General features: G+C 43.6%; 1 protein-coding gene across 1 annotated transcript in view; it reads left to right on the top strand.

Moving 5' to 3' along the window:
* The window catches only part of PTPRT (protein tyrosine phosphatase receptor type T), a 416,079-nt gene that overhangs the window by 282,368 nt on the left and 109,269 nt on the right, over positions 1-24,442 (top strand). The window contains exons 10-11 of the mRNA XM_085079316.1: positions 18,623-18,824; positions 21,961-22,063. Of these exons, the coding sequence (XP_084935442.1) occupies positions 18,623-18,824; positions 21,961-22,063 (305 nt within the window). The remainder of the gene's footprint in view (positions 1-18,622; positions 18,825-21,960; positions 22,064-24,442) is intronic.

Below are 24,442 nucleotides of genomic sequence, written 5' to 3'. Positions count from 1 at the left end.
CAGGGTGTGCAACAGAAATCATCTTATCCACACACAGTCTGGGTGTGCAGAGAGAATCATTCCATGACATGTGAATTTAACAAGATTTTCCCCAAACTTTATACATTCAAAACCCATAAAACTTCATTGGTTTAATGTTCATTGGTCCAAAGTTACACAGCTCTTGGGATTTGGTTTTGGAACAATGCCTTGGAAAGAAACTTAAAATTCCTTTTCCTAGGGGAAAGGTGAACAAAACCCTTGACTAATTTTTTAATTGGTATATTTTCCAACAGAGTAAGAGTGGATTTTTAGGGCTGAAGCTGCAGAGGTTGGGTGCTTTGCAAACACAGCAGCTCCCACCAACAGCCCAACTTCAAGGAAGTTTTCCCCTTTGCATCAGCTGAGATTTTGGTTTAGTATTTTCTTCAACAACTTCAATGCAGATTATTATTAAATTCAAGCCATTAAGAATGAAAGTCTGCAATCCCTGTGTAATTTTTAAAAATTGCTTAAAAACAAGATCATAATTAGTTCAGCAAGAGGCAATTTTTAAAAAAAAAATGTATTGAAGCATGAAAACTAATAGAACCTTGATGCAATATTCAAAGTGCCTGGGCCTGTTTTAAGTTATGCTGGTTTTCTCCAGAAAAGGCCCATAAAATTTATATTATTTTAGAGCTTTAATTAGCTAAGTATGTAAACTAAAATAAATAAGAGTTTTGAAGATATTTAGAGGGGAAGAAAAGACAATATAAATGTTCATTCTAATTCTTATTTAGATGAAGAGTAATTATTTCCTTTGATGTTAAATCACCTTTTCTTTTTCTCACTCAATCCATGAATTTTCTCCCCGCTAACAGAACCTTGGGATTTTATTCCCAACACTTTGGCCCTGTCATTCTGCTTTATTAAACTGGCAGTTTGTTTGAACACTTCAGTTACTCATTAAATTTTACATTTTCTCTAGCTGTATTAATCACTGCTTTTTACGAACTGGGAATGTAAATGATCCCTTTGCCATCCACGCTGTGGGATAATTTGCCTTTTTAAGAAGCTCCTCAGCATTTCATGCAGTTTTCCTACTCTTGTAATAAGTGGGTTTTTTTTCCCCTTCACTGTAAGATTTACTTTGGATCCTGCTTTTTACTATTGTTTCCCACAAAGCAATTCCCCCCAAAAGTCAGGTTTTCATAAAACTAACAGTCCTGTTTATGTGCTGCTCTGGCATTAAACGGTGCCTATGCAAATGGCAAAATGCAAATGTGGCAATGAACTAAAGGAGCCACTCTGGCTTGGGGAGAGCAATTGCTTCTCTCAAATCCCTGAGCTTGTTCACACAAATGGGAACTGGCTCGAATCCCCTGGGAAAATTTAGCTCCCAGGGATAACGAGGTTGGATGTGCCCCACAGAGAGCCTGTTGGCAGGGATTGCATTGCTGCTCACCTGCTCTGCTGTGGCACAGGGACAGCAGCATGGTGATTCAGGGGAATGTCTGTGAATCTCCGTGTTTTACTCTTGGGTGTTCACAGCAGATTCTCTCATCAGCACCAAGGCTGTGTAGGGAGGAGCTGCAGAAGAAATGCTCTTGTTGTCTCAGGCACTGGGGAAGGGAATGCAGTGCTCTGGGTAGGGTTGGTGGGTTGGGATCACATGGCAGTCTCATTCCTTGCCACAGCTCAGGAGGATGAGGAAACAACCATGGAATATCCTGAGCTGGAAGGACCCACAGGATCATCCAGTCCAGCTCCTGTCCCTGCACAGACACCCAACAATCCCACCTGTGCATCCCTGGCAGTGCTGTCCAAACACCCCTAGAGCTCTGGCAGCCTCAGGCTGTGCCCATTGCCTGGGGAATCTGTTCAGAGCCCATTTAGTCCCACCCACACTCCAGTTAAACTCTGGGATTAGTAGCCCATGGGACAGTCCCTGTAACTGTGGCACTGAAAAGAAGGTGAAGAATTTGGTTTAGGAAATGCTCACACGTGCACGAGTGCCCCAGAGTTGCTCCAAGGCTGCTGTAATTTCTCCAATATCACAATTTGTCCACTTTTATCAGTGAAGATTCAATCTTGGTTTGAGAAATGCCAAACCTGGAAGAATGGAGCAGCTTCCTTGTGAAGAAATAGGCTTCCCTTGGCAAATGGTTGTGATGTAGAAAACACCAATATTTTCAGGAGTCAGACCTAGCTTCAGGTGTCCCCTGGGATGGTTCAGGTTTGCCCTGTCTCCAAGAGCTGTGCAACAAAGGCACCTCACATTCCTGTGAGGACAAAATCCACTGACTGGGGGTCCTGGGACTCACTGAAGCCAGAGGACAATTAGATTTCACTTCTTGGGAGGCTCAGAGAGGATCAGAATGACCAAACTGTTAGTGACAGAATAAAACAGGGGAGAGACTTGAGGTGCCAAAGGCCTGAGCAAAGGCTCAGGAGCACTTGGTTTTGCCTTGATGGACACAAAAGCTGAAGGAGTGACTGCAGAGCTGCTGCTCTCTGCCCCCACCAGGCTCTGTGTGTGTGTTTGAGTCAAACAGATCAAAACACACTTAGGCTGCTGCGTCTTTCGGCAACATCTTTCATGCAAATTGTGGTGCCTTTTTTCAATAAATTACCCTTAATTTGAATCAATAAAAAAAATCTGCCTTTCCATTACTCTGTGATGACTCTCTTTGGCTCCCTAGTGAATTCACAAATCTGTTTCATGTTCAAGCCTCCAAATTATTTTGATGAGAAATAAGGCGAAGCAGTATAAACTAAGTTTTCTGCATGACTTTTCAGGACCAGGTGTCTGCACTCTAATTTGCCACATTTTGATGCCACCCTCCTTGTGTTTTAGACGTGGGAGCTGAATCTGAGTCTCATTCAAATTTGTGTTCTCGTTATTGCTATTCAGAGCCTGAATACTTGCTGGTGAAAGACTCTAATACTCCAGCAAGTCCAGGAGCAGCTGCTAAGTCTATTTAAATTATACTTTGTACCAAGCTCAAGTTGTCAATAAAGGATCTTTTTCCTTTTATAAAATGCCCTGATATTTTTTTCAGGGTAAGTTTAGGCAGCAGCCACCTGAAGGTATTTTATTTACCTTTTAGGTATGGATGGGTATGCATAGTATTTCTACACTTTATTTGAAGCCTATTGCCATCTTCAACTGACTTACCAGATTTGGAAAACTCATTTCAGAGGTCTATAAGATCTTGAAATCATGCTGAAAGAACCTGGTGCAAAATACTTTATTCATAGCTTTGATATGTCCAATAACAAGCAATTATTTTTATGTTCTTTGAGGCTGAACCACTATAAGGCTTTGAGGCTGAAACCATGAATCACTTGAGACAATCTGGAAATACAGTCTTGCACTGATCAAGGGCTCTTTTTGCTGAAATTACAACTCAAGCTTGACCACAAATAGACATCCTTTTTCTAATGTTGGCATTTAGATTTTTGAGGTCTGTATTGGGAATCCTACAGGAATTGGTATATCCTCTACCCATTTTGATTTGTGGGAACCCCTGGACAACTTTCCTTCCCCTGGAATATTTCTTATGAAGGTGCAGAGAACTGTACAGCAAATTTAGCTATCCTGGCTGGCTTGTTTTTTAACCATCTTTAAAATAGTCTTCAGAGTGTCAGACATCCAGGGGAAAAAAATTAAATAAATGACGTTAGGATTTGGGAAGTGTGATCTGTGTGGATGAAGGAGAATATGGCACCAGAATGATGTGCTGCATTAATCACTGTGACTAAGTGTCCTTTCTGTACTTGCCTGGGATGCAAAAGTCTGGAATCAGCCTGAGGGGCTTCCTGCCTTTTCCTCCCCTGGCCCTGCTGCAGTCATCCTGCAGCGTGGGAGGCACAGCTCAGGGTCACTGTGAGATGGGACAGTGTGGGAGAGACTGAAAGAGATGCCTGAAAGAGGGAGAAAACATCCACCATTTCTCGTTCTGTGCACCTCTAATTGTGCTTTATCACTGAAACCCAACAAAGTGCACTTTGAAAAGTGCTCCAGCCTTTCAGGCTGAGTTTATTCTGCGATTCCCAGCATGGGAAGCCTGAGTGTGCATCTGCAGCACTGAACCTTGGTCACCTCCTCAGCAGGACAAGTGACAAATTCAGGGCTTGCTGTGGTTGCTCCTCAAGGCAGCACTGCCCTGTCTCTGTGTCCAGAGCTGGCACAGCAGGGCTGTTGGCACTGTGGCTTTCCTCAGCACTCTGTCACAGTGTCACTGAGCAGCCAAGCTGTTTCCTTCCCCTTCTGCCCTCTCCAATCACTTGTGGAGTTCCAGGGCAAGGAGGGAATGCAGAATTGCACCAAATAGGACAGACCAAATTCACATTCTCTGTGCTGCTCCTGGAGGCAGGGAAGCCCTTGCCAGGGGGAGAACTCCAAAAGAGACTCCAAGAGAGTCTCCAAAGAGTTGAGGCACGTTTATTATAGACATTTTCCTCCTTATTTATAAGGCAGAGGTGGAGCTAGTCAGACTCATCTGATTTCACATCTCATTAGTGAAAGGGAAGAAGCAGCAGAGCGAGATTATCCTGGAAGGGGAGTTAGAACAATAAATTGGATTATTTTAAGGTTTGTCCTTTGAGACTCTGAGCTGTGAAGCCTTTTAATGCCACCTAAAGCAATCCAAAGTATCTTTGGAGCATCACAAGGGTGGAGTGAAGAATGCTCAGAGTATTGCTGCTAGTGTGGGGAACAAAAAAAAGGAGGTTAAACCAATCTAATGGATTATCCAATAAGCACAATTTATGGCTGACTATATTCCTACAGATGAAGTAGCAGGAAAATCCAATAGACTATTAAAAAAGGGAGCAGAAAAGTATCTTTTTTCAGTCCTGTTTGGAACTCGAGAGCAGGCAAGTGTAATGAAGTACAGCAAGTGCATTATGCCAAGAGTTTTGCAAAACATTTTTAAAGTGTGATTGAAATGTTTTCGTGTGGCTTGGAAGCTGATTACAGAACCATAAAACCAGAATTGGAGTTGAGAGGTATCTAAAGATCTTAACAGTTCACTTTTCATCTGCAAGGTCTCCACACTGTGCCTTCAAAAAGCAAAATAACACAGCAGAAATAAACCCCACAATGTAAAATGGACCATAATGCACATAATACAGTTATTTTTGTGCTAGTCAGTGTTTGAGTGAATGCCCATGTTTTCTCAAATTGAGTCAAATACAAAAATCAATGTAGCATGGGGAGAAAGGTCTGCAGCTGGCTTTAGTTTGTCCTTGTGTGAACAAAACGAATCAGCCTCTGCTCTGAGTGCTGTGTGGCTCCTGGGGTTGCCCCTTTGGACAAATATCCCACTCTTTGGACCAGAAATTATATTTGAAGACAGCTGGATTTTAGGAAATTAAGAGATATTTATAGAGAGCATCACACAAAGAGCTGGGTCATTTTTCCCCCTCCAACTTGGCTTTTTTTTGGTTGTTTTTTTTTCTTTGTTTTTTTGTTTTGTTTTGTTTTTCTGGTCTTTTGGTTGTTTTTTTTTTTTTTTTTTTGTGGATAAAGGGCTCGTATGCACTGGATTTTTAGGTTTTATTCTCTAAACAACCCTGTCTGGCCAATTCTTTGCAGTGTCCTGTGCCCAGGTGAGTGAGGTGCTCCCAGTGATCCTGGAGCACTGTGGTGAGCTGGGGAGGAGAATTTCCTCAGCCTCTGACTTTGGCAGACATTTTCTGCACTTGCTGAGTGTTTTCTCCCTCTACAAAGAGTATTTAGTTGCTCAATGAGATGTGGCTCACTTGGAGCTCATGGATAGCTCAGAGACACCTTGGTGTGGGGAAGTCACTTAAAAAAAATTGCAACATTCGTTTTGGTACAAATTTTTAACTTGCTTTATACACTGTGGATTTTACAGCCTCTGGCTTCTGGGAAAATATGGTTCAGCTAAATAAAGCAGAAAACTTGCTGCAGCAGCCCTGATTGGAGATGACTTCTTCTACAATAGTAATGGGATTTTATTCATGTAGCACCTAATGTGGCTGCAAAAAACTATAACCCAGGTATTGACTCCAAAGCAGTTCTGTCTTGAGGAACAAAGGATGTTGTTTTTCCAAGGGGATGGAGGATTTCCAGATGTCTTCTGACTTTGGATTACCCCCAGGACATTAGAAAACCAGGGCCAGGATTTCTTGCAGAGGGAACCAGCAGCAGTTGGTTTATTTAGCAGAAGTTGCAAACAGTCAGTGCACAAATGAAAGGACTCTGGGTGTGGGGAATCTTTTCAGGGCTCTGTTATGCTGGGTGCAGGATTTGTTCTTTCTGCTGATGTATTTTTATGAGGGTGGAAAGCAGAATGGCAGAGTCAAGCCGTGTGGCCCTGAGAGGGGAGGGAGCGGGAGCTTTCCAGCAAGGAGGGTGTTGTGTGAGGAGTTCAGCAGTTCAGGGGAGTTAAATGGCTTTTTTCAATGAAAATGTAGAATGAGTCCTTTAAGATTTAGCTGGTGCATCGTGAACATAGCTGAGATGTAGAAGGAGAAGATTCAGGAAGGATTGTTGGGCTCAGGCAGTTGCTGTTTACCCCTTGGGCTCAGCCCCTGTGCTGCTCTGGGCTGGGGCTTGGGGAGCTCTGCCAGTGCCTCTCCTCCCCTCTCCATCTCCCCAGATCCAGGCATGGATGGGTCTGGATCCTTCCCTCTTATCCCACTGAGAACTCTGCAAATCCCAGCTCCATCCCAGCAACATTCATGGGAGCTGCAACTTTGTCTGCTTTTGCAGAGCTGCTCAGGAAAATATGTTCCACCTTGCTGTAAATACCAACATGCAAGACAGCTTCTTAAGCACTAAATTCCAAGCGAATACTTTGCATATAAACATGTATTTTCTTCAGTTATCTAGCTCAAAGCTGACCATTTTTCTGCTAGAATGTTGCCGAAGCAACTTGGCTTTTTTTTTCTGCTGGCTGAAGCAGTTCAGGTGGATTTATTTGCTGTTACTTAGAGCATTAAAAAAAGGTTTTGTACATCGGCTTCAGGAGGAATTTCTTGCCCTCTTATTTATGGCAGGTGTGTATTAATGGGGGAGCTGGTTTGGCTCCCCTTCTGTTCTGTAAGGCTGGTTTAGACTTGCAGTTTTCAAAAATCTTTGCAACTGTCCCAACTATTTTTGGCAATTATGCTAGACAGGAAGGGTGAAGGTATTAATTTAAAAAATTGGAAAATGGGTTGGAAAATTGCACAGCCTATTTTCATCCTACACTTACTCCATATGCTGTTTTTTTGTTATTTTTTTTTCTTTCTGATGAAAAAAATGAGGTTGGGACAGCTTGAGGATGTAGCATGAAAGGCAACTGTAAAAAGTGCAGTCAGAGTCACTCTTTTAACACACAATGTCAAAAAATGGTGGTACCTGCTCTTGTAATGCTCTTTTGGGTATAGCAAACTCAGTGTGCAAAGAACATGGTGAGGCACAGGAAATCAGATTATTTTGTGATTAGAGAAGCATGAGCACTCTTACATTTTACTCATTGATACTTGGGGTTTGAGATGCTTTCAGTTCTGCTCCAAGTTTGGAAATTGAAAGAACCAGGCCAAAAAGAAAGGTCTGAAAACTCAACATGGCTGTTGGTGTGAAAGAGGAAGGATAAGTGTCAGAACTGATTTACAAGTGGGTTCTCACACTTAGTGCTCTACAATTCCTTCATTGAAGAGGAATTTGTAAATTTTTTGTGTGAGTGATCACAGACTGATCTTGGGATCAGAACAGAGCTCTGGGCTGGATTCACTCATCCTCTGCTTTTGAGATGAGAATGTAGAGATGCACTTAAGATTCCCTGGGCAGGAAAGGAGGCTAAATGTGTGTTTGAGAGGTTTGCTGGGCTCAGAATATTGGCTTAGGAGCTTCCAGCTGCAGTTCCTGTCCTGAGTGCTCCTCCTGCCCTCAGTCCCTTGCAGATGGATCCAGGTGTGCAGCCAGGCTTCTCACAGTTCCTGTGCCTTAAGAATATTAAGGACTTTGTAAGACTTTTAACATGGTTTGGGGTTAAAGCTGTGACCTGACCCAGTCTGTGCTGCTTTTGCTTCTGTGTTAATCATCTTCAGTCTGTGGCAGGGTCAATCATTTTCACAGAATCCCCGAATGGTTTGGGTTGGAAATGACCTTAAAGCTCATCCAGTCCCACCTCTGCCATGGCAGGGACACCTTCCACTGTCCCAGGCTGCTCCAAGCCCTGTCCAGCCTGGCCTTGGACACTGCCAGGGATCCAGGGGCAGCCACAGCTTCTCTGGGCACCCTGTGCCAGGGCCTGCCCACCCTCACAGGGAACAATTCCTTCCTATTGTCTAAATCCACCCTCCTTCACCTTAAAACTATTGTCCTATCATTGCGTGCCCTTAAGAAAAGGGTATTTTGGGGAAGCTGGGAATGTGTGCCTTACTGAGTTTGCTGACCTGACACCATTTCCCACCCCACTGATAACCTGTTTCAGGAAATTGCTGAAAAAAGTGCATATTTTAGTTTGCTTTGTGAAACAAATCAAAACTTTTGCTTTCCTGGTTATTGTTTCTAACTGGTAAAGCCTCAAGCAATCAGCCTGAAGGAGAAAAGGCTTTGAGGAGACCTTAGAGCACCTTCCAGTACCTAAAGGGGCTACAAGAGACTTAGAGAGAGGCTTTGGACAAAGGCATAGAGTGATGGGACAAGGGAAAATGGTTTTAAACTGAAAGAGGGCAGGTTTAGATTAGGTGTTAGGAAGAAATTCTTTACTAAGAGGGTGGTGCAGCACTGAGAGAAGCTGTGGCTGCCCCTGGATCCCTGGCAGTGTCCAAGGCCAGGCTGGACAGGGCTTGGAGCAACCTGGGATAGTGGAAAGTGTCCCTGCCCATGGCAGGGGGTGGAACTGGATGATCTTTAATGTCCCTTTCACCCCAAACCATTCTGGGATTCTTTGAATAGAGTCTCTCATATTGCATTCCTTACATTTAACAGCAGCTAATGGGGTGTTGTAGAGGGATCATGCCTCTCTCCTGTTCCCTTCAAGCAAACAAGCAGCTCTGATAACATATGTGGAAAAGAAGGGATTCCTTGTGTTCTCCATGCCTTATCTTTCACACTCAAGTGAGAATGTGAAGATGGAGGTGAGCTAGACAAAATATTAGCAGGCTTTGATGCGAAAACACAGATCTGAGTCCTCCACCTCTGACACTCTCAGCTCTGAGCTTGAAATGAAATGTAGAGCCCACATTCTGGGCCCTGGGTGTTTATGATTTACACTCTGCCTGATCCCAGCCTTGGAACTGGAAGTGGCAAGTGTTCCCAGACAGTCATGCTGCAAACAGGGACGGGGACTGTGCCAGTCTCCATGGGGCTGGGAACCTGGAGTGGAAGCTCTACTGCCAGAGGAGAATCTCTGTAGCTACTTAAATGATACAGAACAACAATTGTATTTCACCTTTGGAAAGCAAATGGTCTTTAATTGTCTGCTGAAGCTGCGCATTGCCAAGATTAGATGTAGAATTAATGCCTGAAAGGGAAGATTTCTGCAGAAAAAGCAGTATAACCAAAGTCTGAGCTTTGTCTCATAGATCTGTACCTGCTTTTTGCTGCTGGGTTCAGCTGGCAGTAACTCTGTAATTCACTGCCTGAGTTGCATCAGCTCCTTCAAACACCCAATAGCTGTCTGTGCAGTGGTGTTTTACTGTGCAAGTGTGGAGCTGGGAGTGACCCCAAGCAGGAGGGTCGGGCAGAAAAAAAGCTGATTTTCATTCTCCAGTGAGTTTCAGGCTGGGGAAGGGGTTGGCTTGCTAGGTTTGAATTCAGAAGTGCTAATTGTGCTAACCCAGCTTCAGCCCTGGTGCTCAGCCTGGTGAGCAGGGACAAGGGAGGAGCCTGGTCTGGGTAAGGAATGTGGTTAGAATTTTCAAAGCCTCTGATGGATCTCGTTGTCAAGTCCAGCTAGAGAGCAGGAAGAGAAAGCTGTGGTTGGGAATGGCTGTTTCTTGCTGTTCTTCCCATTGAAAGCTGAAGCTGCTTTTGATGTTTGGTATCTTTTGAAGGACACAAACTCAGGTTCAGAAAGATGTGTTTTGGAAACTCAGTGTTGACTACATGAGAATAAATCCATATGGAGTAAAAACTACGGAGAAACAGTGCAAAATTTTTGGAAGGTCAGTGATGCCAAAAATGGCAGTGAGATGTTCAGAAGAACATCTTCACCTTGCACACCCTCTGGACATGCTGAATTCTAAATCAAAGATTTCTAGCAGACACCCTGAGCTACATCTGCTTTTCTTCCACCCAAAAAAACCTGTTCTGGAGGAAGCTGCCCCTGCCCATGGCAGTGGAGTTGGACCAAGATGATGTTTTAGGTCCCTTCCAAGCCAAGCCATTCTGTGGTGAAAGTCATTTTCATGGTTAACTCACACTGCACGTGGCATCTTAACACCTGGCTTGAGGAACACTGCTTCCCTCAGGCAGCAACTAGGGAAATGAATGGTTATGTTTGTGTAACTTTGAGTTCAAGGATATTTCTGTCAGACTTGAATGCATCGGTTGATTTGTGTTTATTTTTGGGATACGGGGGAAAATGAAGTTTTCCTTTAGGCTTTATTAGAGCATGGAGTGGAATATGTAAGGCAAGATTTAAAACTAAATATCCTATTGTTTCCTGAGGTGTTTTCAATCATGAAGCCTTGCAGTTGGTTTCCCCTCCCCTCCATCTGCAGTGCTGAACCCTGTGAAACACATCCAGCTCTCTGCTGATACCTGACTCCTTCATCTCTGCACTCTTATGAATTGCAGAATGTTTTCCAGCCCTGGAAAATCACGCTTTGCCTGTGACAAAATCCCTCCTCATCTATTTGTGAAGTCTTGTGCCAGTGCTGGGATGAATTTGAGGCAAGGGGCATAGCAAAGCACAGGAGAAGCTTCCTGGTGGCTGCAGGGAGCAGGTGCTGGGCAGGAGCACAGCCTGGCACTCCCAGAGCTGCTCTGTGCTGGGTGTGAGTGTGCTGGAGCTGGGCTGAGCACTGAGCATTCCTATAGCTGCTCGAAGGGGGATTGAAACACCACTTAGTCAGGCTTGCTCACAGCTGAGCCTGCCTGGGTGTCACCTGGTTGAATAGAAGTGACCCTGACACCAGAGGGGATTGTGCAGTTGGGAGCAAAGTGGTTTTCAAAATGAGAATTATAGAATCCTAGAGTGGTTTGGGTTGGGAGGGACCTTGAAGTTCATCCAGTGCCACCCCAGCCATGGGCAGGGACACCTTCCACTGTCCCAGGGTGCTCCCAGCCCCATCCAACCCTGGACTTAAACACCTCTAGGGATGGGATGTCCACAAACCCTCTGGATAACCTGTGCCAGAGCCTCACCACCCTTACAGTAATGAATTTCTTCAAAATATCAAATCTAAATCATTTCCCCTTGTCCTATCTCGACATGCCCCAGTGAAAAGTCCCTCTCCAGAAGGCACCACTTTAAAAAAGGAGAGGAATCAAAGCTGAGACTGGTTTGCAGTTTTAATTTTCTGGGATGCCAGCAGCTTTGTTGTTTTGGTGGGTTTGGTCCCTTTTCCTACACCTGAGCAGGGCAGTGAGCAGCAGGACTGGCAGAACTCAGTCCCACGGGACAGGAGAGGCTGAGCCCAGCCCTGGCGTGGGAAGGGACCCCAGACAATGGGATTTTCTGGTTGGATGGACAGGCTGCCTCCTCCTCTGCCTCTTGCTGAGCAGTGCTGGAGGAGCTGACATCTGTGACAGTCACTGGGATCCTTATTCCCAGTGCAGCCACCTCCCCTCGCCCTGTGTGCAGCATGGTATGATAAGAACCAAGGGATAAGAAAGGTCTTGATTCCAGCTCTTGCTTCACAAGGCAGGAGTGAGTTCAAAAAGCAGCAAGAAGTCAGGAAAAGCTGCCTTTTCTTCTGGCTCAGTAAAGGGACAGGCAGCAGCCAGGGTGTCCCTGCAGACCCTGCTCTGACCTTGGCACACTCAGGCATAGAGTGCCTGTGTCATCCCCCTTGTTCTGGCTCCTCTCTTGTCCAGAGCAAGAGATTGCTTTAGTCTCAAGGCATTGCTGAGTGAAAAAAGGGGAGAAAAAATACTATTTTATAAATATAGGGAGAGAGATAGTGCAGTTACCTGTCAGCTCCAAACCATCCCCAGGTGGGAGGGGTTGCAGGAGGTGTGTGGAGAGGCAGAATGGGCTGTTTTATAAAGACAGGCACATAAAACATCACTGGGAATGGAGGGGAATAATGCAATGGATTGATAGGCTTCAAATGCCTTCCCCAAACTGCTATGCAGGCTGTCACTAAAATGGAAAACAGATCTAAGGTTGTATAAGGTGTCCACAAAGTAGAGTGTGATTTAACAGCAGTACTTAGCATTTGCATTGAAACAGGCTGCAATTGCTAATATCAGAGGGGAAGCTTAAAGTCCTAATGTTTGATGGTGGATATGGCTGTAGAGAGCAAAATTCTTCTCGCTGGGGTTGATTAATTCTGTATGACAAAAGATAAAATATAAAGTGTTCTGCATACTGGGATCAATCACTGTGGGAAGAAACATATGAACATTTTTATTTTTTTCCTTGACTGGCAACCTCTCAATCCTGAGACATTCAGGTTTGCTCCCCTCAGTTTTAAGGCTATGAACACATGAAATCCTGACAGCTCTGTTATTCATCAGGCTGAAATCTTACTCATATGTACCAAATGTATGGGGAGGCTAAATGGATCTATCAGCCGTGATTCGAGCAGAATATTCTGCCTTGTTAATTTATTTATTTAAGAGGATTACAGAGAGTCTGAGCAGCCATTCTGGGTTCCCTGAGGATTCCAGCAGTGCAGGGCAAGAAGGGCCATTACAATGAAGTGATGAGATCTTTATCACAGTGTGTTCTTGTATCAAGCTCAGGGCCTCGTGTTCGTGCCATAATTCATTGTTCCAAAGGAGCTTCTAAACCCACAGTCAATTCATCACCTCTCTTGATGGGCTATTTCACTGTTTAATTACCACATTTTTAACAAGATGTACCATTTTCTTCGACAAGGATTTTTTAACCTCTGATTTTCACTGCACTTGCTGGAGTTTTTATTTAAAAAAAGCACAGGACAGAGCAATTTCTTTTTCCACCATGCAAAGAAGGAGTAAAATTCACCAGACTTATGCACTTGCCTGTTCACTGCTGAGGTTTCGAAAAGCCCGAGTGTGCTATTTTTGTTATTTTTTAAATAAAAGTTGTGCTTCCTAGTTTAGCTAATACCTCTGCTACAGTCTCTCCCTTCCCCATGAAAGTTTGATGTCCTTGTAAGAGAAGTTTTGCAGCCACAGACGATGACAGTTAGCAAAGTGTTCACATCTCCCCAGAAAATTGTGTTAAATTGGGCTCTCTGAAGGGGAGAAGAGCTGTGCTTATGCTCTCAATATTACATCTACATCTCTGGGGTTGTTACCATAGCTCAGTGATTTCTAGGAGTTAATATTCCGAGCTTTAAAATGGATAAAAAGCAGAGGGAAAGATGGAACAAGAGGGGGTGTTATGGTTAATGGGGACTGAGAGTGCACTGGCATAGGTTGTTTAAATAACAACCAGGAGTGAACTTACCTGCTTTTTTATGCTGATCTTTTCTTATTATATTCTCCATAGTCTATCACAGCAATTATACATCACTGAACACCTGGAAATTAAACCTATAAAGCCTTTTTTGATAAATTCCTGTAGGCTTGTACTTGAATGTTGGCCTGTTTTATGTTTAACAAAGACTTTTGACTCATGTGGCCAGATTTTGCATAGTTGTGTAGGGATTTGAATCCTCTGGGCACATCCTCAATCCATCCCTCCTGTCCAGCTGGGAGGAGCTTCTGTCCTTCTTGTGTTAGTGGGGAAATTGCTGGTTTTTGTCATTCTAAATTCCTTCACCATTTGACTTTCTGATTTCTTCAAATTTACTGATTTTGTTGCTTCAGTATGAGAAGCATTTAATTACCTCAGTGCAGGAGGTTCCAAGGAAAGTTTTGGGTTCATTAATGTGTAGTTCTTTGCCCGATTTTGCTGTGTTTAGAACCATAGCAGTGTTGGCCACTAACATTTTCTTTGGGACCATTAAGTTCCCCTGGAGCTGATGTGAAAACTCTCCATTCCATATGGAAACCCTGTACAGACACTCAAGTTTGCAGAAGAAAGATGATTTTACACTTAGGACAATGAGAGTCTGCAGAAGAGATCAGAAAGGTCTCAGAAAGGTCTGAGATCAGAAAGGTGTTAAAAACCACAGAGTTTCAGTCTTGTGAGAAATTTCCTCATCCTTGTATTTGTGTTTATCCTGCATCAGAATACGAATAAATATTTTCAGTATTTCCAATCAGGATTTAATTCTTAAATGTATTTTTGAGCAATTTTCTGTTTGTTTTCTGTCTATGCTTTTAAACGTTAAAATTAATAATTTAGTTTCTTTGGGTTTTTGAGGATACAGAAGCATTAGATCGCTCAGCTTGTCTTTAAAATAGATTATTTAAAATAATTTAGAACAGCTGCTTTTGAGTGATTGAGTCATCTCATTTTTTTAGATTAGAATCTCTTGTTTGTTTTGTAATGAAATGCTTTGACACTTGGAACAAGAAATTAAGATAAATATTCAGCATACAAACCACAAGACAGGTGTTTTTTCCAGCATCCTTCTTGTTCCAGGGAAGTGCCATATTTCTCCTCCAGACATGTTTTTGTGCTTTTATAAATTACTCCAGAGTTGGAAATTTCCACGGTTTCTTGAAAATTTTTCACCCTCTGATTCCCTGCAATTTCTCTTGCTTCGGGAAATTGAGTTTAAATCAGTTAAGAAGACTGGAAACTTCTTGGTGTCTTCCTTTTACCTGGCTGTAACTTGGTGGAGAACACATTTATACACAAAAATGAGCCTATAACTGATATATTGATTCCTGCAGTGATGCCTTGACAGGCTTACCTAAAACAGAGGCTACACCAAGTTAAGAGAATAAAAAGCAGCTAAATTTATTGAAGGGCCTTCAAGGTGCATTTAGGGCAGACAGAGCCTACTTGAGAGGCTACACCCAAAATGGATGGTGGGTCACTAGTTTTTCATACTTTATAAGTTCTGTCCATTTGCATATTGAGGTTTAATCCTCCAATTACAACTTCAGATATTGATGCCAATTACTCCAACTTTGCTCTCCCAGTTCACTGTTGTTTACATGTCTTGGGGCTCTGAGACACTAAGGTGTGCTTGGATTCCAAGCTGTAGATGAATTGTTTTGTCTGAAAATGCTGGGAACAGCAGCTTTAGCACCCTGTTTGGAGTCTAGAGTTATACACTAAATTACAGATACATGAAAATATAGAAACTAAAATCCTAAGGCACCAGTAGGGGAAATCTTCCAACACAGGACCACGGATGGCACACAAATCCATGTGTGTGGCACTTCTCAGTCATTCCAGTGGGGAAACACCACTGCCTTAGCCCCTGGAGCTGCTGCTGGCTGTGAGGAGCAGGGATGAGTGCCAGGGCAGCAGAGCAGCCCCAGGACATGCTGCTGGCAAGGGCAACTGGGGCTGCAGCTGAAGTGGCAGCTGCTGCAGCTCTGCCTGGAGGGACAGAGAGGAATGAGGCTGAGACAGAGCTCTCAGATGGTAATCCACGCTCAGGGCAGCGTTAATAGCTAAAGAACAGCAGGTATGTCTCACTTGGAAGAGGAAAATGATTGTTGTGGGTTTTTTTCCTGAGCTGGAAGAGTTTGCCTCTTTTTTCAAATGGACAGCTCTGCTTCCAGGGCTGCTTCACCTGCTTCACCTGGGCTTTGGCTGCTGAACCAGCAGCACTCAGCAATTACAGAAACCCCCAGATTTCTCTGTCTCAGAAATGTTTGTGTAGAGAACAGTAAAAGCCCTCATTTTATAAAGGGCAGCCTGGAGACTAGGAGAACATCAGCTGTGTATGGCTTTGAGAAGAGACCTGGCAGAGGTGGGAACACAGCCAGGGACTCTCCTGGCAGGGTCTGTGCACTTTGCTGCCCATCCAGGCATTCAGAGCCCTCCTTGTGGGAAGCAGAGAAGATCTCGGTCCTGATGAGAGCAAGAATTGGTTGCTGTATCTGCATCGTGGCTCTTATCAGCCCTTAAGCATTTCTGCTCATGGACTGAATGAAGCTGGACACATTGCCCTGTTGTGTTCCTATTCTTGTGTTGCATCAGGTACTGTTCATGGATTACAGTCAAATATTTTATGTTTTGAGGACAAGGGTGGCTTCCTCTGAATGTCCTCACTTCACCTGGTTTATTCCATATCTGCTGGAAGGAGACTCTGCTGCAGAAAAAGAAGCCTCAAGTTTGGCTGTGCCATGAACCTCTCTGCTGGAGTTTATGTATCCTGAAAAGGGTCTTGGGAAATCCTGGAATCTGATTTGAGTGAGCTCTGAAAATGTACCCACACTGTAATATCAAACTGTGGATGTTCTCTCTCAAGTGTTGTCTACTCCTTCCCTGCTTCTTGTGAGTTGGTCCAGGTTGTTTTAAGGTCCCTTGCAATCATTCTCTGCTATAGTCAACAGAAAAAGAAACACTGGGTTGATTTATTTGTTTTTAAAATCAGTGAGTTGGTTTTTTCTTCAGTTGTTTTCTTCTTGAAAGCTTTTCTAGCTCTTTTTGCCTTAAGGGGATAGTTTTTTGGTTTTTCTATTTTTTTTAATAAGGAAAAATAACTTTTTCTTTAGTGATTTTAGAACTGCTGAAGGTAGTTGAATACATTTATTTATATGGATGGAGATCAAGGACAAGTGCATCTTGCACTTATATTTATAGCCTTCTGTATAATGTGCTTGAAAATAAATACCACTGATTTTGCATGGGCCACTGCCTGACCTGGACATCCTTTGAATGAGCTCTGCACTGCCCCAGGTGTAGAAAGTTCCCTTTTTTCCCCCCCAATTCCAATTTTGCTGATTCCCCTCTGTAGTTTTATAGAATTGCTATTTCTCTAGCTCTTGATGTGCCAGCGGAGCATACAAGATTGCATTGGTTCATTCCTACATAACATTAAATTAAATGCATTTTTCTTTCTGGATTTTAGCTGTGGCATGGACAGGGTCATGTCTCCTGATTTAAGTCTTTGGTGCTCACTTTAACTCCAATGGTCTTTTTACAGATTCCCTTGCCTTGAAGGGCCTTGATGCAATAAGAACTCCCAAAATACTGTCCTGTGCCAAACTGCTCTTGATTTCCTGAAGGAAAAGCAGTGGGTGGAGAGATTTTCCTCCTGCATTTAATTTTTGTTTGTTTTGAGAACAATTATGTTCAGACATCTCTCTTTCTCAGGTGTCTGGCACGTAATGAAAAGTTAAAACCAGATTGTAATTCCTGGAAAAATTAGCTGGTTTTCAATGAAATCACCTGCAAGCTGTCTAGTTATAATTCCTTTAAGAGTTCTGCTTCTGCACTTGCTTGTTGCTGGTGTAATTCACACCCCTTCTGATTCACTACCTCATCTTGGGTGTCAGCTCTGTCTAAATTGTTCTTCTCTGTCCAAATAACAGGATTCACATGCCCTCACCCTTCTCTGGTGTCAGTACCATCAGTCTCAGTCTCTTATTTACCCTGTTATTATTAAAGCCTCCCTTTTTAAACACTGGCTATTTATTTTTCCTCAAAATGCGACATTTTCCTCCTGTCATAAAGCAAGGGACTTAAGAATTTTCAAAGGCTCTTTCAGAAGAGCTGGGAATTAGATTCTTGTGGAGACCTTAATAAAAAATTGAAGACTTCATGTATTAACATACATTGATTTATTCATAGTGTTTCATTACAAATAAGTGAGGATCCCATAATATCAAAAAAGGTTAGGAGAGCAGCAGAGCACGGTACATTATATTGACAGCTCTATTGAAACTGAGCTGCCTTTGGATTGAATTTGCAACTCAGGCAAGGAATTGGCTGGTAAATAAGTCATGAGTTTTCCTTGCAAGTGCCTGTACATCACGAGGGTTGCCATGGGTGAGCAGCTGAGCTCCTGCAGGTTCCAAGGTGTGCCTTCAGCAGCAGCTCCAGGTGTTCCCAGGACATCCTGGTGTGAACCACACATAAATCTGCACTCTGAGGCTCAGAATGAGGAGAGGAACAGGATACCAGAGGCTGTTTCCACAGCGAGAAGGGCTTTTGTCTAAAGACTTGGTGATATTTATTTCATTTAAACATATAATTTCATTTCAGCCTATTCTCTGTAGCACAGGAAAAGGCTTCCAAAGCTTTTGTTGTCAGAAAAAGGCTGCCATTGTTTTCAGCTGCCTTTTGAGAAGATGATTTGCAGAAAGGAAATGTATCCATGTTTGCACCAAGGGTTTTCATTAGCTGTGGGGCTTGGAGGGGCAGTTCTCATGAAAACCCTGCAGCTCGTGCTGTGTGCTCTGGTTTGACTGCAGAACTTGTGAGCCTGGGAACAAAAAGCAATTCTTTGCATCTTTTGTTGTAAATCAGCACACACTGGGGCTTTAGCAGAGAGAGGAAATTAGTTTTTTCCCTAAGTAAAGCCTTGGAAGAAATTGTCATGTTTGTTGGACAGCATCCAAATGCAGAACTGAAATTATACCTGTCCTTGTGTTTGCAGTGCTCAGCCTGGAGAGGGGACAAAGCAGAGCAAGGGCAGGTGCAGATCACCCTGATCACCTTCTCTCCTTGTTCCTCACTTGCAGATCACATACAAGGCCGTGGGGTCTCTGGATCCCAGTGCTGACCTGTCCAGCCAAAGAGGGAAAGTCTTCAAGCTGAGGAACGAAACGCATCACCTGTTTGTGGGGTTGTACCCTGGCACCACCTACTCCTTCACCATCAAAGCCAGCACAGTCAAGGGCTTTGGGCCACCCATCACCACCCGGATTGCCACCAAGATCTCAGGTACTGCTTTGGAGGAGAAGGGAAAAAAACCCAACTTTGTTCTTTAGACTCAGAGCTGATGCATAAAATTGTAAAAGATATTCAGCTCAGTGTCTCTCTGAGTTTCATGTAGCTTAAAACAGCCCCAAACCTTTGTTTATTTGGGTTACAAATACAGGGGTTCATTCATGGGTGTCCTGAATATCCATGGATATCCGTGGAGCATCTTAAATGAGGATCATCATTAGTTCTACAAATAAGCTAGCCCCACAGTAATTGTTGTTAGCATTATCTGCCTGGCTGGGGAAGCTCCTTCCATAATGTGGTTTTTATTTTCAGGATGCACCGAAATGGATGTGATGAAGTAATGGAATTAATAGTGCAAAGAGACTAAAAATAAAGGAGGAAAGCTGTTTTCCTTGGGGTTTTTCTATGAGTGAGAGCAGAGGGAGGGCTTGAGGTAGGCAGACAAGAATATGAAAGGCACTAAAATCAGGAGGCATGGCAAAGAGAAGGTGTAAAAAATGAGAAAACAGGCTATTTAGTAAAAAAAAAATATGGATAAAGGGAGAGCAGAGGTGATATCGGGCAGATATATGTGGATTTTAATTTTAATTTAGCTAATAGCACTAAAAGAGGTTCTTCATCAGAGAGAAAAGCTGTCATCTTCTGAACTACTTTAACTGTTTTTTCAGTAAAGCCAAAATAAACATCTGGAACACTCAGGACACTGGTAATTCTTGAAATTACAGCTGGGTGCTGTAGAAAAGAGTGCACAACTATATCTATTTTCTACTCCCTTATTTCAACACCAGATAATAATAAAAGCAAGTTGTGAGCAGTAAGTGACAGGGTAAATTTTAAGGGAGCAAAATGCATCCCTTCCCTCTGCTCGGGGTTTGAACCCTTAACATTTAGCACAAAAGCCCTAAATCACTTGAAGTAAAAGCCATTAAGTGTCCAAACAGCTCCCTGGGCTGTTGGGGTTTCTGCAGCCCTGCTGAGAAGGGGCAGCACAGTGTGCACTCCATTCCCTTGTGACCAGAGAAATAAAAAACAATTTTTTTGCCCAGCAATGCCAGGGCTTTTCCCCTCTGATTCAATTTCTCTGCATTTTATTATTCCATGAGTGCTCAAATTGTGCTAGCAGCCTGCATGAGTACCAACTATCCACACACTGAGCTGGGTTTATTGACTTTTTTACCCCCCATCTTCCAAATATCTGGCTCTCCATAGGTGGATGCAAACTCCATGCAAGCATTTGGGAAGTCTCTACCATTACATGAACTCATTGCACGGTCAAGTTTTTGGTATTTACATCTTTCAAATAATTTAAAAATTACCATTAAACGTGCTCTAAGAGGCAGCCTCGAGGTTATTGGGGAGAAGACAGATTTTTGCATTGACAGGAATGCATTTGTGAGGCTGGCTTTTTTCCAATGGAAAAACATCAGTGCTGTAGCACTGTGTGAGGGTATTTGTGCTGTAGCTCTGTCCCTTTGGGAGCCAGGCTGGGAGAGCTGGGGATGTTCAGCTGGAGAAGAGAAGCTCCAGAGAGACCTCAGAGACCCTGCCAGTGCCTAAAGGGGCTCTAGGAAAGCTGGAGAGGGACTGGGGACAAGGGATGGAGGGACAGGACAGGGGGAATGGCTGTGACTTGTCATAGGACAGGGTTAGGTTGGATGTTGGGAAGAAATCCTTCCCTGTGAGGGTGGGCAGGCCCTGGCACAGGGTGCCCAGAGAAGCTGTGGCTGCCCCTGGATCGCTGGCAGTGTCCAAGTCTTATCTGGAGAGGAATTAGAGCAGCCTGGCATAGTGGAAGGTGTCCCTGCCCATGGCAGGGAGTGGAATGAGATGATCTGTAAGGTCCCTTCCAACCCAAATTAATTATTCTGGGATCTCCAGCATCTGCAGTGATCTCTGGTGTAGAAGATCACTGGGGATGTGTCTCCTTTCCACGAGGCACTGCTTCCCCTTGATGCAGAGCATCTTATTGCAGAGAAACCCTTCTGAAGGAGCTGACATTCACTATGAACGAACTCCCAGCTTATTGACAGGGAAGCCAGCAGCTGAGCTGATAATAGCAGCTCCCATTCTTGACAGTTTTCAGGCATTTAGATAAAAATCCTGATTGTAAACAGGATTACAGTGGAAATCACTATGAGAGGATTAAATGTGGGATCCCCCACAATGCAGCTTGCCCTTGCGAGCTACGGATGAACTATTTGTGTGAATTCTTCTGTTTGCTTTATTCTTTAAAGTTATTTCAACAAAACCTGCATCTTTGGAACAAATTTGGTGCTGCTCTGACCTCATGATCTCTTCAGTTCTTCAGCAGTAAAACTTGTCCCGAAGAGATGTCTGCTTTTAGGGAAGGAAGAAGTAATAAGTAAAATATATTTCCTAAGGAAACCTGTCCTTCTTTTATGGAAAGGTCCTAAGAGAAGATGACAAGGCAGAAGTAGAAACTGGAGTTTGGCTGAGTGGTTTTTTCTCCCGTGAGTTTCTGTATTGCTTGGGGAAGCACATCAGAGCTGGGGATGCCATGGCTGGGCACTGCCCGAGGGTGGCATTGGCATCTCTGCAATTCCTGTTCAGTCAGCAGCTCTAAAGCACCAGGGTAACAGGTCCTGGGTTTGGGTGCAAAAATAACCTGCTAATTTGTGCTCCTCTCTTTTCATCTTTTGTGCTTCTTAGCACACCCTCCAGCTAATCAAGGGGACACAGCTTAAGGCTGTGCATTAAAAACTCTTTAAGATGTGAGAGAGCTAATCCACTGACCAGAGCAGGGAAAAAGAGTCAGGATTCAGGGGTGCTTTTCTTAGCTCTGCCACTGATTCACTCATCCTAAGTGGGTTTTTTTTAGTAGTGTCCATGCAGTTTTTTTCCTTACCTTTAAAACTCAAGGAATAATCCCACCTCAAAACATTACTAAACCTTAAAAATTCAAGACAGGATTTTCAAAGCCAGCTCGAAAATTTGTGTGTCTGATTAATGACTAATCTGAATGGAAAAAAGTACAAATATTTAAGCAGTTTTGATCATTCTGCTCATAACAGTGGGAAGTATTTTGATACTTCATTTGGGAAATGTTAATATAATGCTATCCAAGGCAGTATCTGGTGCATGATGCCCATGTTGCTCTGTTCTGCTGCAGCACCATCCATGCCTGAGTACGACACAGACTCTCCCCTCAACGAGACTGACACCACCATCACTGTCATGCTGAAGCCTGCTCAGTCCCGGGGAGCTCCTGTCAGGTAGGTTTTGTCTTTTCTCCTCACACTTCCCCCTCTCCTTCCTCCCTCACTCCTCTCTCTTTCTGCTCTGATAATGGAGCTGCTGAGAGCAAGCACAGACTAACAGGCCAAGCCAGCTGTTGATTCTGCCTTTCACATCTCCTTTGATGAATGCCTGAGCCTCCTTGCCTCCTGCTGCTAACCTCCAGGAGGGATTGCTGCTGGCACTGCTGGGGTTATTGCCCTCTCAGCATCCCTTCAGATGGCTCTGCAGGGCTGGAGCACAGCGGGGTGTGGAGCTGGAGGCTGAGCATCCCCACGTGAGGGTGGATGAGGCTCCAGGTCTCCATCCTGCCCTCTCTTCTGTAATGATCGAGGTCTGCACTGTCTTTGATGCTTGAGGATGCATTTGCCCAGTTTCTGATCTAACACACTCCTCACGTTGGTAATCCAGCTGTGCAGCTGGGCTGGCCGTGCTGGGAAGAAGTAATTTAGTCCAGAAAAAAGGAATTCTGGTTTTGTGAGGCTTTGCTGGTGTAGACAAGCAGGTCCTGCTGCAGAGTAGAGGATTTACAGAATCACAAAACCATTAAGGCTGGAAAAGACCTCCAAGACCATCAAATCCAGCCTTTTACCACTTATCACCTTGTCAACCAGACAAGAGCATTGAGTGCCATTTTCAGTCACTTCCTGAACACCTCCAGGGCTGGAGACTCCAGTGCCCCTTCCAGTGCCTGACTGCCCTTCAGTGAAGAAATTCTTCCTGATGTCCAACCTGAACCTCCCCAGGCAGAGGGGTCCAGGTTCCATTACCTCCCTGTGGGATCTTCAAATTTAACCTCCACAAGAGACTCCTGAAGCATTTACAAGAGTTTTACTTGTAGTTTGAGAGTAAAACTTTGAGTTGTACTCTCAAGTTTTCGCAAGAGACTCTTGAAGTTTTTCCCATGGGTGTTATTTTAAAAAACCCACAGTTTCTTCTTTCGAAATGACTTGGGTTTCTGTGTCCCACTGACAGCTTCTTAGTGCTTTTGGAGGATGTCCACTAAGTATTGAGGAGCAAATTGCTCCAGCTGCAAACTATTGGGTTTAATTAAATATCCTATATCAGCTGGTATTTCCCCAACTGTGTTGTCACTTGGCCCCAAATGGCATTGACAGGCTCAAACAAAAAAATCTGTGTTTTAAGACTAAGCACCATCCCTTCTCTAGTTTTTCTGAGTAATGTATTTCAAAGTTTGCCTTTCAATCTCTGGTACTCCATATGAACAAATTTAGGAGCCTATTTTCTGAGTCCTTTAGGGATGTATTTCTGCTGGAAAAGAGCAGTAAAATCACACAGCTTTGTTTTGTTTTATTTCTTTATATGGGGGAACATTCCTGTATCTCATTTTACCACCTGCTGTCTTAGCAGTGTTGCTATTTTGTCTTTTTATTGAAAAGTCTTGTGATTTTTCTCAAAGTCGATTTACTGCACTTTAACTGCATTCAGTGAATAATGCCTTTTCTGGCAAATGCATCTGTACATAAAATTGGTAGAGATTTTTGATAAATTTTCACTCTGATTTCTTTAATTGCATCGTGGCCTATTGCAAACGTTTGCAGAGAGTGCAATATTTACATGCCACATCTAAATGATAAAATTATTTCCTATAATGAGTCCATTTCATTGACTTACAGATGTGTTTATGAAAAGCAGAAGGGCAGGGGGAATAAGGGGGAGGGAGTCTTGGGGAGAATTTTAGCTTTTTATTGACTCTGACAGGCTCAGAATGTGGGAATACCTTCCCCTGAATAGTCATCCAGACTGTTCTTAGGCTAGCCTTAACAAATCTTTATTTCAAGCTGCAGTTTTCCCAACATCTTCCCTTTCTTTCAGTCTGTTCTGCACCTCCCCAGTTGTGAAATCCCCTCAAAATACCATTTCCAGAAGCAGAAATTCCCTCAGAGGCCTCCACAGAGGGAGATCAAAAGAATAACACACAAATAACACCTTGTGAACTGCTTGTGGCACTTTAACCCACAAGAATGAGGTGCTTTCTCCTCCTAAGTGTTTTATTGCATTCAGCTGAGATCAGACACATCCTCTTTGTTGTTGTCTGGTTTGTTCTACATGTTGGTTGTGTGGGGTTTATTTCTCTCTCATTAATTCTCCCTTGGTGTGATGCCATCCTCTGTTCAGGTGCTGAAGGCATTAAGGCAAACTCATATTGAGACACAGGCCAGAGGAACCTCCCTGCACAGCAGTGAGATGGTGCAGAAGATTCCACAGGATCCAAATCCTGGTGGGATGCCTTCTCCTGGCCTCCCTGGTGGATGTGACTGTGATTTCCTTGATCCTTTCCTTCCTGAATGCTGACCCTTCATCTCCCAGCCTGCCTCAGATGGGGCTGGAACAGC

Source organism: Lichenostomus cassidix, chromosome 20 (genome assembly GCF_008360975.1).
Source record: "Lichenostomus cassidix isolate B80296 chromosome 20, HeHo_3.0, whole genome shotgun sequence".
Lineage (NCBI taxonomy): Eukaryota > Metazoa > Chordata > Aves > Passeriformes > Meliphagidae > Lichenostomus > Lichenostomus cassidix.
This window is presented reverse-complemented; position numbering and strand designations above follow the sequence as displayed.